Source organism: Dendrobates tinctorius, unplaced genomic scaffold (genome assembly GCF_039654945.1).
Source record: "Dendrobates tinctorius isolate UK_male_01 unplaced genomic scaffold, ASM3965494v1 ptg000047l, whole genome shotgun sequence".
NCBI lineage: Eukaryota > Metazoa > Chordata > Amphibia > Anura > Dendrobatidae > Dendrobates > Dendrobates tinctorius.
The window spans coordinates 10439651-10452346 of NW_027361715.1; the positions used below are offsets into that span (position 1 = coordinate 10439651).

General features: G+C 42.9%; 1 protein-coding gene across 5 annotated transcripts in view; it reads left to right on the forward strand.

Moving 5' to 3' along the window:
- Positions 1-12696, forward strand: part of CHD9 (chromodomain helicase DNA binding protein 9) — a 233239-nt gene that overhangs the window by 145543 nt on the left and 75000 nt on the right. For all 5 annotated transcript variants that reach the window (XM_073576191.1, XM_073576192.1, XM_073576195.1 and 2 more), the window contains 2 exons: positions 2923-3031; positions 10845-10991. In XM_073576191.1, coding sequence (XP_073432292.1) covers positions 2923-3031; positions 10845-10991 — 256 coding nt within the window. The remainder of the gene's footprint in view (positions 1-2922; positions 3032-10844; positions 10992-12696) is intronic.

Genomic DNA, 12696 nt, shown 5'->3' on the forward strand with positions numbered 1-12696 from the left:
AGTGACCCAAAACATACAGCCAAGGCAACAAAGGAGTAGCTCAAAAAGAAGCAAAATAAGGTCATGGAGTAGCCGCTATGCAGACAAGCACACAGTGCCGGTCCCATTTGTGTAAGACAATAAACATTGAAGAGCGCAGCATGAGATCACCAGGTGGTTTAATTGGGATGTTACAATGAAAGGTGTGGGGATTAGCCTCTCACCTGGAAGGGTTGTGCACCCCTGCACAACTCCGGTTGGGGACATCTCCGTGTACTCCTGCTCTGTAGCTCCGGGATCTCTCCTGTGCTGTGCTTCCTGGTCTGGTCACGTGGGCCCAAGGTCCAGTCACGTGATGCCACTTCATAGGATGTGACGTCAGGTCCTGTGATATAGATATTGATATGGCACACAGAATGTGTGTGTCATCATCTCATCTCATCTCCTAATTGTCTGCGGCCGAATTGGATCTCTGGCAGAGATTATACGTGCACGGAGAAAAGAATACACAAGACAAGGTGTATCATGTCAAATGATTCTTCCCTACTTTTAATCAGAGATGTACAATTTTTATAACAGAAATCGAGCTGTCTCATTGTGTTACATCATGGGTTCTTTTCCAAATTACTATTTACCCCAAATAGCAAATTAGTATTGATCTCATATGTCCTTGTGTCCTATATAATCATTATGCAACTGATTATTGTTTCTGGCCTAGCCTAACCCAGTTTCGATGAGACTAGGTGGATACAGAAATAATTCTCAGAAAATCAGAAGTATCTTACAGCTACATGATTCTTAAAGCTATATGATTTTGATATTTGAGCAAAAGCGTCCATATAGTGGTATAATTTTTGATTCTTGTATATATTCATATGCCATATATTCTCCCCTTAACACCTGTTGCCTGGATATGAACTCTATACCTCCAAGCTGCTCCAGCCACAGTCCCTCAAGGGGAATATCAATGGTTTTGGAAAAAATATATATGTGGTGAATTTAAGGAGCGCTATGGCTATAGAACACTTTAGTGGTGATCAAACCTTTTATTAGACCACTACGCGTTTCGACAGCGGACCGTTACCTTCCTCAGGTGGCTTGCACGATTCTCCTTCCAGACAAGGTGATTTTCTGGATTTGTTTTCTCATTTTGACTGTCCTAGTTGTGGTCTACCTATGATGTCAATTACAGGCCTCTCTCATCTTTTTACGTGGGAGAACTTGCACAATCGGTGGCTGACCAAACACATTTTTCCCCACTGTACGTCTTGCATTTGTAGCTTCACACCTTACATTGTTCATGCTTTTATAGTGGAAGGAAATCTAAACTCTGGGATCCTGAAAAACCCAGCAAGAAAAGCAGGAAAGAACCCAGCAAAACCTGTTTTTGTTAGAATCTGCTCAGTTTGTGACTATCTGCCATTTTCTTGTAGTGCTCTGGCTGCTGGTCTTTTTCCCCTGGTGCTGGGTTTGTCTTGGGTCAGGTGATTGTCACCCTTTATTAGCCTGCACCTGTCTCCCATTCCTTGCTGGACATCAGTGTTAATCCTCTTGAGTTCTGGCTTGGAGCTTTGCTTTGACTTCTGTGTGTTCAATTAGTGCAGTGCTGGGACCTCTGGTTCTGCTAGTCTTAGTTTCTGTTTTCAGTTTGTGTCTGCAGCCTTCTCAGTGTTTTCTATTAGGAGGTGACCTGTTTTTGTACCCAGTCCTTAGATCTTTCAGGGACCCCCTTCCCCCGATCTATAGGTCTTCGCTTGAGATTAGCCTAGGATCGTCGGTGGGTCTATTCGCAAGGAATGGGTCGCCCACTCCATTGTAGGGTATCAGCCTAGTCATAGTGCAGAGTCAGTTGTTCCCTCTCCTACCCTAGTCCTGTGCTACAGTACCATAACAGTTTTTTTATTTGCAGCTTTTTTTTTTTTAGTGCCAAGAGGTCAGGTTTTGGCTGCAGCAAAAGAAGCAGCATGTGAATATAGCCTTAGATTAGAGTGAAGGTCTAGTTGGATAAAAGTTGCGCTTGGTTCAGAGATCTGCTCAGAAAGATTTTATATTTTTTTCGCTGTATGTTTAAAGTATGAAACGGGGTGTGTTATAATGGCAGATTCTCTTCTGGTATACCTGGGCATTCCAGATATTTGCAGCTTGCACAGATACATGTTGTATGTCATGTACATCATTTAAAGGGAATCTGTTGCCACATTTTTTCTACACTATCTGAGAGCAGCATGATGTAGGGGCAGAAACCCTGATTCCAGAGATTTATCACTTACTGGGTTGCTTTTTGCCGTTTTGATAAAATCTCTATTTTTCTCGGTATAATATCTAGCAGTTCTCGGAATGCTGAGCTCTGTATAACCCCGCCCACACCACTGATTGGCAGCTTTTTGTGTACACTGTGCATAGGCAGAAAGATGCCAATCAGTGGTGGGGGTGGAGTTAAACAGAGCTCAGCGTTCCAAGAGCTGCTAGATATTATACAGAGAAAAATAGAGATTGGGTGGAGTTATACAGAGCTCATAAATATGGAGGTCTACATGGCAGCAGGTTTACTAGTCCTCTAGTGATAATCTCCTGCTGATAAAACTATGATTTTATCAAAACCATATCAAGAAGCCCAGAAAGTGACATATTGCTGGCAAAATCCAGCACAAGCAGCAGTGTCAGACGATGACCCGGGTCCTTCATCACTGTGACGTTCTTCCAGTGCGGTTGTGCTCAGGTGTGATTCCATTCATTCATCTCCTGCTTTCTGCTCCCCCATACTGGGCAGGACATCTTTGTATTGCACATATTATGTGTGTTTTGTGCTGTTTTATATAATTTCCGAATATTTGATTGCGGCTTCTAGCAATCTAATAAGACAGTTGAGAGCCGTCCTAGCAGTTTGATCAGTTTTCCCGGTTATTTCCCTTTCTAAGTGTTCAATTTTCTTCATTCCAACAGCAAATTAATTATTACTCTGGGCAAGAATCAAAAGCGAAAGATTGAATCCTCCGATGAAATCTCCGACTCTGAACCAGCCGCGCTCACTCTGAAAGATGAAGACGCTCAGGTGTGTAATAACTTTAAGTAGCCATTATCATTAACCGTTTGTTGCTCTGCATCCGATATTTTTCAGCAGCTCTTAAAGGGAACCTGTCACCAGCTGTTATACAGCATTCTATAATGCTCTCTATCTGCCCCCTACCCGACCTGGAAGACAAGAAAAATAACTTTTATTATACTCACCCGAGGGGCTGTCTATGGTCTTGGTCCGGTGCCTCCCTTCTTCCTGCGATGCCGTCCTCCTTCTTGCTGCGTGTGGATGAAGCGCCCCTTCGCTTTCACGCAGTCTCCCCGGTATCGCTCTCCTGTGTAGGCGCACTTTGATGACCTGATTAGTGTACAGATTACGGCATAGACTAGGATTAGGGTTATAGCTAGGATTAGGGCATAGACTAGGATTAGGGTTATAGTTAGGATTAGGGTATAGACTGGGATTAGGGTTATACCTAGGATTAGGGCATAAACTGGGATTAGGGTTATAGCTAGGATTAGGGCATAAACTGGGATTAGGGTTATAGCTAGAATTAGGGCATAGACTGAGATTAGGGTTATAGCTAGAATTAGGGCATAGACTGAGATTAGGGTTATAGCTAGAATTAGGGCATAGACTGAGATTAGGGTTATAGCTAGGATTAGGGCATAGACTGGGATTAGGGTTATAGCCAGGATTAGGGCATTGACTGGGATTAGGGTTATTGCTAGGATTAGGGCATAGACTGGGATTAGGGTTATAGCTAGGATTAGGGCATAGACTAGGATTAGGGTTATAGCTAGGATTAGGGCATAGACTAGGATTAGGGTTAGAGTTAGGATTAGGGCATAGACTGGGATTAGGGTTATAGCTAGGATTAGGGCATAGACTGGGATTAGGGTTATAACCAGGATTAAGGCATAGACTGGGATTAGGGTTATAGCTAGGATTATGGCATAGACTGGGATTAGGGTTATAGCTAGGAATAGGGCATAGACTAGGATTAGGGTTATAACTAGCATTAGGGCATAGACTGGGATTAGGGTTATAGTTAGGATTAGGGCATAGACTGGGATTAGGGTTATAGCTAGGATTAGGGCATAGACTGGGATTAGGGTTATAGCCAGGATTAAGGCATAGCCTGGGATTAGGGTTATAGCTAGGATTAGGGCATAGACTGGGATTAGGGTTATAGCTAGGATTAGGGCATAGACTGGGATTAGGGTTATAGCTAGGATTAGGGCATAGACTGGGATTAAGGTTATAGCTAGGATTAGGGCATAGACTAGGATTAGGGTTATAGTTAGGATTAGGGCATAGACTGGGATTAGGGTTATAGCTAGGATTAGGGCATAGACTGGGATTAGGGTTATAGCCAGGATTAAGGCATAGACTGGGATTAGGGTTATAGCTAGGATTATGGCATAGACTGGGATTAGGGTTTTAGCTAGGATTAGGGCATAGACTAGGATTAGGGTTATAACTAGCATTAGGGCATAGACTGGGATTAGGGTTATAGTTAGGATTAGGGCATAGACTGGGATTAGGGTTATAGCTAGGATTAGGGCATAGACTGGGATTAGGGTTATAGCCAGGATTAAGGCATAGACTGGGATTAGGGTTATAGCTAGGATTAGGGCATAGACTGGGATTAGGGTTATAGCTAGGATTAGGGCATAGACTGGGATTAGGGTTATAGCTAGGATTATGGCATAGACTGGGATTAAGGTTATAGCTAGGATTATGGCATAGACTGGGATTAAGGTTATAGCTAGGATTATGGCATAGACTGGGATTAGGGTTATAGCTAGGATTAGGGCATAGACTAGGATTAGGGTTATAGCTAGGATTAGGATATAGTCTAGGATTAGGGTTATAGCTAGGATTATGGCATAGACTGGGATTAGGGTTATAGCTAGGATTATGGCATAGACTGGGATTAGGGTTATAGCTAGGATTAGGGCATAGACTAGGATTAGGGTTATAGCTAGGATAAAGGTACTACCACACTTAGCGATGTACCAGCGATCCCGACCAGCGATATGACGCGGTCAGGATCGCTGGTGCATCGCTAAGTGGTCGCTAGTGAGCTGCCACACAGGCAGATCTCACCAGCGACATAGCTGGGGACGGGGGCTACTTACCTGTCACACCAGGCGATCCTGCGTCCTCCCGCCCGGCTCCACGCGTCGCTCGTCGTCACAGCAGGAAGTGCCGCAGGAAGCTGACGACGAGAAACAGTCCAGGATGTTCTCGCGCGATCAGCGATAACCAGCGGGGGAGCGGGTTGTAGGTAAGTATCACACAGCGATATCGCTAGCAATATCGCTATAAAGTCACAAGTTATAGCGATATTGCTAGCGATATCTCTTAGTGTGACATGCCCTTTAGGACATAGTCTAGGATTAGGGTTATAGCTAGGATTAGGACATAGACTAGGATTAGGGTTATAACTAGCATTAGGGCATAGACTGGGATTAGGGTTATATCTAGGATTAGGGCATAGACTGGGATTAGGGTTATAGCTAGGATTAGGGCATACACTAGGATTAGGGTTATAACTAGGATTAGGGCATAGACTGGGATTAGGGTTATAGCTAGGATTAGGGCATAGACTGGGATTAGGGTTATAGCTAGGATTAGGGTATAGACTGGGATTAGGGTTATAGCTAGGATTAGGGCATAGACTTGGATTAGGGTTATATCTAGGATTAGGACATAGACTGGGATTAGGGTTATGGCTAGGATTAGGGCATACACTAGGATAAGGGTTATAGCTAGGATTAGGACATAGACTAGGATTAGGGTTATAGCTAGGATTAGGGCATAGACTGGGATTAGGGTTATAGTTAGGATTAGGATATAGACTGGGATTAGGGTTATAGGTAGGATTGGGGCATAGACTGGGATTAGGGTTATAGCTAGGATTAGGGCATAGACTGGGATTAGGGTTATAACTAGGATTAGGACATAGACTAGGATTAGGGTTATAGCTAGAATAAGGACATAGTCTAGGATTAGGGTTATAGCTAGGATTATAGCATAGACTGGGATTAGGGTTATAGCTAGGATTAGGGCATAGACTGGGATTAGGGTTATAGCTAGGATTAGGGCATAGACTGGGATTAGGGTTATAGCTAGAATTAGGGCATAGACTGGGATTAGGGTTATAGCTAGGATTAGGGCATAGACTAGGATTAGGGTTATATATAGGATTAGGGTTATAGCTAGGATTATGGCATAGACTGGGATTAGGGTTATAGCTAGGATTAGGGCATAGACTAGGATTAGGGTTATAGCTAGGATTAGGATATAGTCTAGGATTAGAGTTATAGCTAGGATTATGGCATAGACTGGGATTAGGGTTATAGCTAGGATTAGGGCATAGACTGGGATTAGGGTTATAGCTAGGATTAGGGCATAGACTGGGATTAGGGTTATAGCTAGGATTAGGGCATAGACTGGGATTAGGGTTATAGCTAGGATTAGGGCATAGACTGGGATTAGGGTTATAGCCAGGATTAGGGCATAGACTGGGATTAGGGTTATAGCTAGGATTAGGGCATAGACTGGGATTAGGGTTATAGCTTGGATTAGGGCATAGACTGGGATTAGGGTTATAGCTAGGATTAGGGCATAGACTGGGATTAGGGTTATAGCTAGGATTAGGACATAGACTAGGATTAGGGTTATAGCTAGGATTAGGGCATAGACTGGGATTAGGGTTATAGCTAGGATTAGGACATAGACTGGGATTAGGGTTATAGCTAGGATTAGGGCATAGACTGGGATTAGGGTTATAGCTAGGATTAGGGCATAGAGTGGGATTAGGGTTATAGCTAGGATTAGGGCATAGACTTGGATTAGGGTTATATCTAGGATTAGGACATAGACTGGGATTAGGGTTATGGCTAGGATTAGGGCATACACTAGGATAAGGGTTATAGCTAGGATTAGGACATAGACTAGGATTAGGGTTATAGCTAGGATTAGGGCATAGACTGGGATTAGGGTTATAGTTAGGATTAGGATATAGACTGGGATTAGGGTTATAGGTAGGATTGGGGCATAGACTGGGATTAGGGTTATAGCTAGGATTAGGGCATAGACTGGGATTAGGGTTATAACTAGGATTAGGACATAGACTAGGATTAGGGTTATAGCTAGAATAAGGACATAGTCTAGGATTAGGGTTATAGCTAGGATTATAGCATAGACTGGGATTAGGGTTATAGCTAGGATTAGGGCATAGACTGGGATTAGGGTTATAGCTAGGATTAGGGCATAGACTGGGATTAGGGTTATAGCTAGAATTAGGGCATAGACTGGGATTAGGGTTATAGCTAGGATTAGGGCATAGACTAGGATTAGGGTTATATATAGGATTAGGGTTATAGCTAGGATTATGGCATAGACTGGGATTAGGGTTATAGCTAGGATTAGGGCATAGACTAGGATTAGGGTTATAGCTAGGATTAGGATATAGTCTAGGATTAGAGTTATAGCTAGGATTATGGCATAGACTGGGATTAGGGTTATAGCTAGGATTAGGGCATAGACTGGGATTAGGGTTATAGCTAGGATTAGGGCATAGACTGGGATTAGGGTTATAGCTAGGATTAGGGCATAGACTGGGATTAGGGTTATAGCTAGGATTAGGGCATAGACTGGGATTAGGGTTATAGCCAGGATTAGGGCATAGACTGGGATTAGGGTTATAGCTAGGATTAGGGCATAGACTGGGATTAGGGTTATAGCTTGGATTAGGGCATAGACTGGGATTAGGGTTATAGCTAGGATTAGGGCATAGACTGGGATTAGGGTTATAGCTAGGATTAGGACATAGACTAGGATTAGGGTTATAGCTAGGATTAGGGCATAGACTGGGATTAGGGTTATAGCTAGGATTAGGACATAGACTGGGATTAGGGTTATAGCTAGGATTAGGGCATAGACTGGGATTAGGGTTATAGCTAGGATTAGGGCATAGAGTGGGATTAGGGTTATAGCTAGGATTAGGGCATAGAGTGGGATTAGGGTTATAGCTAGGATTAGGGCATAGACTGGGATTAGGGTTATAGCTAGGATTAGGGCATAGACTGGGATTAGGGTTATAGCTAGGATTAGGGCATAGAGTGGGATTAGGGTTATAGCTAGGATTAGGGCATAGACTGGGATTAGGGTTATAGCTAGGATTAGGACATAGACTGGGATTAGGGTTATAGCTAGGATTAGGACATAGACTGGATTTAGGACTAAGGATAGGTTTAGTGCTAGGGATAGGGTTAGACTTAGGGCTGGGGCAATAAAATAAATACAAATCTAACAATGTATAATTAAATTTATACTGGATTTCAGCAAAAAGCAGAAAATTAACTTGAGGGTCAAATGGAAAAAAGAAATGATATTAGACTCCAGAGCAAGGATATTGGGTGTGGAAATTTGGCATGCCTGATCCTTGTCGGGTGACACTGACTGGCTTTAGACGCCCATACACAACATTTTGGCCTGTAAAGTCTGTAGGGTAACGCTTCGATCTGTGGTGCTCATAGCCACCAATCCAGCTGAGCTCCGTGTCACCACAGCAGTGTAGGAAATGACCCTGTGTCAGGGTATGCGAATCAGAGCAGGCCCGAACAGGAAAATGTGCGGAAATCCCCTCACCAGGCGCCATAGTGAGTGTCAGAGGTGTGAGGGTTAGAGCGTGTGGTGTAGTGCCGGGGGCTACTGGATATGGCTGTGCCCGCATATAATAAACATTTGATGTTCATGTGCTGCATTGCGGCTTTTGGCCATAATGAGGGTTCACCAGCGTGAGGACCCCTCTATTATCCAGGTCATAGAGCGGGGATCTCCCATGTATTACAGCTCTCGGAGCTGGAGACTGGGGATTCTGCCCCCCAAGTATGAGAACTCCTATCTCCTATACAGTCACAGGCTTTGTCACACCAGACATTTATTACAATTGGCTTTGTTGCCCAACCAGTCACAGCGCTGCTTTCATTTTACCAGAGCGGTTTAAAAAATGAAAGCTGATCTCTGATTGGATGCTACGGGCTAGAGACAGCGTGCCCCATGTATCATAACGGCCAAGCAACCAATTATAGCAGCTTTCATTCCTTGAACTGCCCCGATAAAAAGAAAGATGCGCTGTGATTGGCTGCTACGGATGACAGAGACCATTTTACCCAGACGCTTCTCGTACATTTCCCGCAATGTGTTTTCCATGTCTACCTCTTCTCCTCCCGCTCCCGCGGTGTCTAATACCAGCACGTTTCCCCCCGCAGTGCTGACATGTTGTCCTAGCCTTACAGTTTCCTGAAGCTTTTCTTGTGTAAGCAGAACAGTATTCTCTACCGGCCGTCTCTCCGCCATACTGGGAACCAGGCTTTCATCTCTTTTTTGCCTCTGAGAGTAATTTTCTAAGGATATTACTGTAATGTCTGAGACTTGTTAAAGTCAGCCGCACATAGAATAACCTGGCAGTCCTGAGCGGGGCGGGAACCGAGAGCTGAGCGCCCCTTTAATGACCGCTACGTGATCCCTTTAACGACGCCATAGCATCCCTGCCTCTCTTATCACCATTGGTTTTACTATAGATTACGCGCGTCTCTTTGGATTTTGTGCGTAAATGTATACGGGGGGTGGCCTTTGGATTAACCATTTCAAGTGCAGGCCATTTGCCCCCCCCCGTTCTTAGCCAGACCCATTAATGGGGGGCTTTTGTACATGCAATATAAAGCGCTGTAAACTTTGCTCTCCTTCGCACGTTCAGATAATTTCTGCTCCTCTTTTTCTTGATACGTTTTATGTTATTTTCAATCTTTTTTTTTTTTTTTTTTTAATAAGACAAATACGTGTCTACTTTCCACAATGTTTTCATTTTTTGATGACCAGAAAGGACCGATGGAATACATTTTAAAATTTGTTACGCTGCTCTAAACAAATTTTTTTTTATATATCAGAAACATGTATTTTTTTTTAAGGGGGGCAGAGGTAGTAATTTGCAATTTGGATTGACCTCAGCATTTTTATTATTATTATTATTGCTATTAATTGTATATTTTTTTCCTGTTTTTTTTTTTTTTTTACATTTTCCATTAATTTTACACTCCATGTCCCCCATAATGTTCTGAAACACCTTTGGGGGGCATTTGAAAATGTAAATCCTTTTTTTTTCTCATCTGATTTCCCCTGTAACTGGGGCTGGAATATTAGCCACCATTACAAAGGAAGCTTTGCTTCCTCGCTGCATAGCAGAGCTGACCGGGTCTCCTCGGACCGAGCAGCTTCTGCCCACTGGGTCCGGAGGAGGAATCACCATCGGCTCTTCCTATCCTGCATGCGCAGCACTCGTGTATACAGAGCTTGGCAAGGCAGAGGCTGTAATAAACCGTCTCTGCCTTCTCTGTGGGGAGTCTGGCTGTGTCTGACAGTTCTGCACGCTAATAGTTTTCTTGTGAAAGTGGAGGCATGCCTTAAAGACGTTTCCAGAAGTTTCAAAAATCAGATCAGCTCTCTATACATTTTTCTGTTTTGGTGCAGTTATACTGATGAACGCACCATATATAGGAGTGCCATGTTGGCACTTGCACCTCCAGACCTACCCACTTCTATTCGGTCTCCATAGACCTCTATAAACAGGGGCTCAGGACTTGCACTAGGTACCATAAGTCCTTCCTAGATTTTTTTCATATCCTCTGCATCTTTAATCCCCGATTGTATTATGGAGCAGTTCTACGTTTTTTTATCCTTTTGTGAAAATAGCCTGAGAGGTTGTCAGGTTTAGTTTCACCTCTTTATGATTTTTTCCGTTATATTAATTTTATTATATGTTTACGTCTTGTAGAAACGAAGATCGAATCGGCAAGTAAAGCGGAAGAAGTATGCTGAGGAGGCGGGGAGGAAACCGTGCGTGGAAGAACCAAAGGCCAGTGTGAAAAGCAAAAAGAGCGCTGCCCCCCTGCCGCCAGAGCAGCCTTTACAGCTCTTTGTGGTAGGTCTGCCAGGGTGGGCTGGCTCTATGCTATTTAGACCTATCACCATATTTTATTATTACAAATTCCTTTCTTTTTTTAAAAAAAGAGATGACATAGACCTGATGAGGCTGGTGTACTTACTTAGCAAATCAATGTCAGACTGGCTCTATGATCCTCAGATAAAATGAGCTTTTTAATATTTCACTACGGATTACGCTGTTATTCTTTACATTGATTTTTAAAGAAAGTACACCAGCCTCATCAGTTCTAATCAATAATGTGTGCAATTTGTATTGTAAAATCTAGTTCCAGACTTCCTTTAACTCGTAATGTTTTTGCATCTTGGAGTACAAGCAGACCTCTAATATTTATACGACCTGTATAGCTTAGGATTTAGGGTGAGAAGTGGAGCGCTGTGTACGCAGCATCTGATGGGCATTCTGGACAGGGAAACTAGAGGCGGCCATGTTCTTAATAGACAATAAACCTGTACTTGGAGATGATCATGAAATGTTATTGTAAGAACTCATGAATCCTCTTTGAGTTATTGGCTTTTCCTATATACCCTTTTACTGCTGAGGACATACATGATACGTCGTGCCTTTTATCAGTGACACCATTCTTAATATAGTGTGTCATATCCACTTTCGGATGATACCATGACACAAAACAAAATATGGTCCTGGGCCCTCCACCATCACCAGCTAGACCCTATAAAGACTCATGTCCTGTCCCCATTAATCAAAAATGAAGTTATTCTATATAACTCAGAAAACTCAGCAATAAATCATTTTCTAAGTAATCCTTCTAAATAATACAGCTATAATATTACCAAATAATAAATATTATCGCCTTACAACTACTGATGAACACCAAGACCAGCATTGCCAATAATACCACTGTGACAGTATCACTGTACCATAACCACAGATTTCCAACATACACCGTGGTGACTGAGTAATTTCACTGTACAAAGGCAAAATAATACTGCCACACCATGACCATATATTACCACCAAATAGTGTCTGAATCTACATCAACCTATTACTGAACAAAACCCACTGTATCTAGATAGATATTCCAACAATACAACCCACACCATGACCAGACCATGTGTTACCATATTACCACATAGTGAACAAATAAAATCAGCAAAATAACACACTACTAATGCTGTTACTACAACCACACGGTGACCTTCTAGTGACAGATATGAGTTATACACAGGTGCTGTGTGGACTATATACACTACAGCTAAATCCGCTCACATCTCCAAGTGAAGTACCGTAATTCATTTTCAGTTTTGTTCTCCATCTGGTGCAGACTGTTGTGACTACTTCTGGCCATGACTCGTCTGTGCAGAATGTAACACGCAGATGTCTCACTGATCACTTTTAGAGCACCGCCCCGCACTTCTATAAAAACTAGGTAGTGCCACTTTGCCCTCCTTGTGCTCTACACAGTAGTACCCTGTTTGTTGCCCCACAGATTAATGCCCTCTTATACATTAATAATGACCTCTCTGTGCCCTCATACAAGAATAATGTCCCGTTTGTGCCTCTATACATGAGTATTGCACCCTTTGTTCCACCATACATAAAAAATTTCCATTTTGCCTTCATACATTATGTCCCCTTTGTGCCCCCATACATTATTAAAGATTGTGCCCCATACATTAATTATGTCCCCTTTGTGCCCCCATACATTAATTATGTCCCCTTT